The 5,133-nt window shown below is 35.0% G+C and overlaps 1 protein-coding gene across 1 annotated transcript; it reads left to right on the top strand.

Annotated features, from left to right (window-relative positions):
- Positions 1–889: 889 nt before the first annotated feature.
- Positions 890–4,653, top strand: LOC120577439 (pyruvate dehydrogenase E1 component subunit beta-3, chloroplastic). Its single transcript, XM_039828879.1, has 4 exons — positions 890–1,238; positions 1,364–1,470; positions 1,568–1,611; positions 3,365–4,653. Exons 1-4 carry the CDS (start codon positions 1,148–1,150, stop codon positions 4,335–4,337), a joined length of 1,215 nt encoding a protein of 404 aa, XP_039684813.1. The 5' UTR covers positions 890–1,147; the 3' UTR covers positions 4,338–4,653.
- Positions 4,654–5,133: the final 480 nt, after the last annotated feature.

Here is a 5,133-nt window from a genome sequence, read left to right as displayed (position 1 = left end):
TAAGAACCATTGAACTTCAATCTCCATATCCTCGATCCTCCACTTGATGTCTTGTTTTGCCGATTTACAGTTTTCTTACTAAAAAGACTCAAAACAAACATGAAGTTGCATGATTTATGATAAAACTAAATTACAACGACTCAAATGAAAACAATACAAAAAGTTCATCAAACCATTGATAGCTCCTCTAATTAACTTCTAATTTGATTTCAAATGTAAAGAAGATAACTAAAAACATCATATGTCATTCCATCATCAACCATCTCCTTGTTCTTTACGTGTATAATCATTTTTGTCTGCTAATATGTACAATCCTTATTTGTAAAAAAATCTTATATAGTTGCCAGCATATCATAAGATGCAAAATACTCCACCATCAATCAACTATCGTTGACAACAAAACTGTCGTTAGGGGTATTTAGATATTTTTACAATGTCAAAGAGCAATTTTCCTCCAATATGAGTTCATAAACCTGAGTAGTTCACTCGATTCAAACCAATTAAACCTAACAAACAAAATGTGGCTGTTTTTTTTATTCCTTCCCTCATTTTTTTTTCGATTGTCTTTCCTTACCTCTTTATTAGCACAAAAAACCTATAATTTTTTGTCAAAAAAAAAAAAAAACCTATAATTTAACTTCTTAAAAAAAACCTATAAAAACATTGTTCTCTACTCTAGATATTTACCGAAGGACTTATAAACACAAAATAATAGGGAGTTAAGAACCGAATAACTTTGAGGGGGGTGAGAAGAGCAAAATTCCAAACTACAACCCATTTCATAAAACCCATATGAAAACCAAAGACAACATTAAGATGAAGACTAAGGAGGTGCCATTAGAAAATGCAGTTGGATCTAATTAGGCCACCAATAAGACATCTCCATCCACAAGAAAAGAAAAGTGGCGATGGAAACAATGCATTTTTAATTCCTTACTTATTGCACCATGTGGTAAGAAACAAAACAAAGAAGAAAAAAAAGAACCTTTGTGAACGGAAAAACAGAGACACATACATTTAGTACTCAACAACAAACACACCCCAACTATAAATCTTCCTTAATTTCTCCGTCCAATTTTCCCAAATAAATTCACACTCTTTTTTCTTCAATCCTTCATTTCCATTCTTCTCCTTCTTCTCTGATCCAATGGCAACCCTTTTCCAAGGATTGGGAGCTGTTACCTCCAATTCCTTTGATTCCAACAAGCTACTCCTTTCTTCTCGTAGATCCCTTAAAGGTTCGTTTTTTTTTAATCGTTGAATGGTTTTTGATTCTGGGTTTCTCTTATAATTTAATGGGGTTCTTGTATTATTATTTACCATGTATGTTATTTGTTTCATTTTGTAACTGATTTGATTTCAGAGAGGAAAGGAAGCATTTTTGTTGTCAGATCTGATGCAAAGGTGAACAAGGCTCTGAAGATTGGTGCAACTCGTAAGGGTGAATTGTTGATTCCTAATGCAGTTGCAGTAAGTTATCTCATCACTCACACTCTTTTCCACATTTTTTGTAATTGCATAGTGTAATCGTGTTTGAAAATTGTGTTTTTTTGTTGTTTGGTTATAGACACAGGAAAGTAGTTCTGCAACTTCTGCAGCATCGAAACCTGGGTATGTTTTCTCCTACAATCATTTGATGTTGTTCTTGTTATGTCAATTTAATCCTTTTTGTCTTTTGTTTGTTATGTTTATGATTTTGCTGATTGATTCAACTCTTTGTGTAGTTAAAATGTATATTGATATTACATGTAAAAGAATCTAATTATATAGTCTTGCTTACAATTTTACAAAGCATAGATAGATACTAAGGTTATGCTTCAATGAGGAGAAGAATTGGCAATTTTTAAAAAAATAAAAATCAAACATGTAAAATCTTCACACATTGCACAATTTTCACTTTCACTTCAATTAAGAATGACTCCAGGCCTTCAGCGTAGGCTTAGTACGGCTGAAAGTTGAGCACTGAAAAGTAGGGGTTGGCAAAAAAACCAAAAAACGAAACCGAACTGTTGAACCGAACCAAACCAAAAAAATCAAACCATTACTAACAATTTTGAAATTGAACCGAAACAATTCGGTTTGGTTCAAAACAGTTCGGTTCGATTCAAAACATTTCGGTTCAGTTCGCAGTTCGGTTTGGTTCAAAAACTTCTAAAATTCGATTTTGATTGTTTTTTTTATATTTTTCTCAATGGTACCAATAATAATAGTTCGGATCGGTTTGGAACAGTTCGGTTCAGTTCGAAATGCAAACAGTTTGGTTCGGTTCAGTTATTTTAAATTTAACAAACAATTTAGTTTGGTTCGGTTTAGTTTTCATCCCAAACCGAACCATGCCCGCCCCTACTGAAAAGAAGATTAGGCCAAAACAGTGGAATATGGCCTAAACTGTGGAGGGGTAAAGAATGTGAAGAACTGTTTACCTTCCTGTCCCAGCTTGAACACATTTTTACCCTTTGATATTGATAAATGAGATGGAATTAGTTCCAAGTCATAGTTGAAATGTAATTAGTCAATTTAGTTTATCTTTTGGCTTCTTTATCAATGCTTCTCGAAAGTATGAAATGGTGCCGTGCACATTATTTTCTTTTTCTATTTTATTTAATGATGATCAAGACGATAGTTTCCATCTGGAAACAACAATACATCTCTGAATCAAAGAGCAAACATGTTCTTTTCAACAGACAATACATTACCTTTCTACGTAAGCCATACCAACAGTAACACAAGATAAACCCATCCAATTCCTATATGTTAGAAATATCTGGAGGATATCTAAATTTATCAAATATAATGAAATATGGAAACAACTACTATATGTTAGAAATATCTAGAGGATACTTTAAGTTATTCTAAGACACAATCATGATATTATGAGATTATTGATATTTCCTATATATTATATTTCCTTCACCTCCTTTCAACAAACAACTTAAGCTCTTGTGTTGGTTGGTTCATGACATGGTATTAGAGCATTTGCAAGTGTGACTAAGTGGTAATGTGTTCAGTCTTTGTTTCTTCTAAAAAAATGTTAGATTTTAGTGCAAGTTAGGTGGGTGTGCTTGTGCAAAATCCATGTTTCATGACCAAAGGTTTTTTGCTTGAAGTGGTATGTTAGATATAAGACCATTCATGCGATTTTACCCATTAATCTAAGCCTTTGGGATAGTCGGTTCATGACTATCCAGTGCTGGCATTTTTTTTCTTCTCTTATTGGTTGCATTGGTTGAAGTAGCTAAAACAGTATTGATTGAAGTTGCTAAAGACTGTGCTGGCATTTTTTCTCTCTTATTGTTGCATTTAATTGAATAGTTATTTATGACCTATAACAATGACATTCATCAGATTTGCATTTTATTTGCAGGCATGAACTTCTCCTTTTTGAAGCCCTGCGTGAAGGATTGGAAGAAGAAATGGAAAGGGATCCTTGTGTTTGTGTCATGGGTGAAGATGTAGGTCATTATGGAGGATCTTACAAGGTGACTAGAAACCTAGCTGAAAAGTTTGGTGACCTCAGAGTTTTGGACACCCCTATTGCTGAGAATGCCTTCACTGGAATGGGTATTGGAGCTGCCATGACTGGTCTGAGGCCAATCATCGAGGGCATGAACATGGGATTTCTACTTCTCGCATTTAACCAAATCTCTAACAATTGTGGAATGCTGCATTATACGTCTGGAGGTCAGTTTAAAATACCAGTTGTCATTCGTGGGCCCGGTGGAGTTGGTCGGCAACTTGGAGCAGAACACTCGCAGCGTCTGGAGTCATATTTTCAATCAATCCCTGGCATTCAGATGGTGGCTTGTTCAACACCTTACAACGCCAAGGGCTTGATGAAAGCTGCAATTCGAAGCGACAACCCTGTGATTCTTTTTGAGCATGTTTTGCTTTATAACCTTAAGGAAAGAATTCCAGATGAAGAGTATGTACTGTCACTTGAAGAAGCTGAGATGGTTAGGCCCGGGGAGCATGTTACAATATTAACATATTCCAGGATGAGGTATCATGTCATGCAAGCTGCCAAGACATTGGTGAACAAGGGGTATGACCCTGAAGTGATTGATATCAGGTCTTTGAAACCATTTGATCTTCACACAATTGGGAATTCAATAAAGAAGACACATCGGGTTCTCATAGTGGAGGAGTGCATGCGGACGGGTGGAATTGGTGCTAGTTTAACAGCTGCCATTACTGAAAATTTCCATGACTATTTGGATGCTCCTATCATATGTTTATCCTCTCAGGATGTGCCGACTCCATATGCCGGAACATTGGAGGAATGGACAGTGGTCCAACCTGCTCAAATTGTGACTGCAGTTGAGCAGCTCTGCCAGTGATTACTGCGAAAACACACTTAATTCGGTTATCTTTTTGGAAACCTAGTTTGTTTGTTAAATTAAACTAGAATATTCAACATGATATTTTATTTTCCTTTTTCTTTTGCTTCTGAAGTCTAAACCACCGCAACCTTACATTGGTATTTAATTTATGATATCGTTTGCATTTTTTTAGATTCAGGTGAGCCCTAGAAGTGGGCAATAATTTGAATGGATGTTGAAGTGGTCTGTTATAGGCCTTTTTTTTGTTTTTAGTTTACTTGTATTGTAATGTAATAGTTTGTTCTAATGAATTAGTAATATGTTCTATCAAATTTGTGCTCTAATTCTAATGTCTGGCATCTGTTTGATCAATATTTTATAATAATGATTCTCCCGCAGCTGAAGGAAACTGCGAGAATGGTGTAGGTAATAGACTGGCAAAGAGAAATGAAAAAATAGAGAAGAGATAAAATGAGAGATATGGAGGAAAGGGAAGAATAATATAGGAAGATACAAGATGTGCAAAAATGCGAATGGATTTTCTCCATGTTTTCTCTCTTTTACCAAAGTTAGGGTGTATAGATGATATTTTGAATGTTTGTATTTTCATAACTAATGAGAAAAGGAGAAGTTCCATTCCTATAAAAATATTCACCCGTACAAACATAATCCAACAACGGCTCAAACATAATCGATGAAGTATATCTGCTGTTGTGTGTTTTAAAAGTACTTGTGCATGATGTGGTGAAGAATGTTATGGGTGTTATACTGGTGGTTGATAAACCATGTTAGTGGGCTGTGACTTGTGAGTATT

The sequence above is a fragment of the Medicago truncatula genome, chromosome 8 (assembly GCF_003473485.1).
Source record: "Medicago truncatula cultivar Jemalong A17 chromosome 8, MtrunA17r5.0-ANR, whole genome shotgun sequence".
In the NCBI taxonomy this organism is placed as follows: domain Eukaryota; kingdom Viridiplantae; phylum Streptophyta; class Magnoliopsida; order Fabales; family Fabaceae; genus Medicago; species Medicago truncatula.
This window is presented reverse-complemented; position numbering and strand designations above follow the sequence as displayed.

Excerpts from the sequence above, each read along its gene's own strand:
- LOC120577439 (XM_039828879.1), top strand. The coding sequence starts at position 1,148 with ATGGCAACCCTTTTCCAAGGATTGGGAGCTGTTACCTCCAATTCCTTT. Across the intron at positions 1,471-1,567 it reads TGATTCCTAATGCAGTTGCA|ACACAGGAAAGTAGTTCTGC; the intron begins GTAAGTTATCTC and ends GTTTGGTTATAG. Across the intron at positions 1,612-3,364 it reads TCTGCAGCATCGAAACCTGG|GCATGAACTTCTCCTTTTTG; the intron begins GTATGTTTTCTC and ends TTTTATTTGCAG.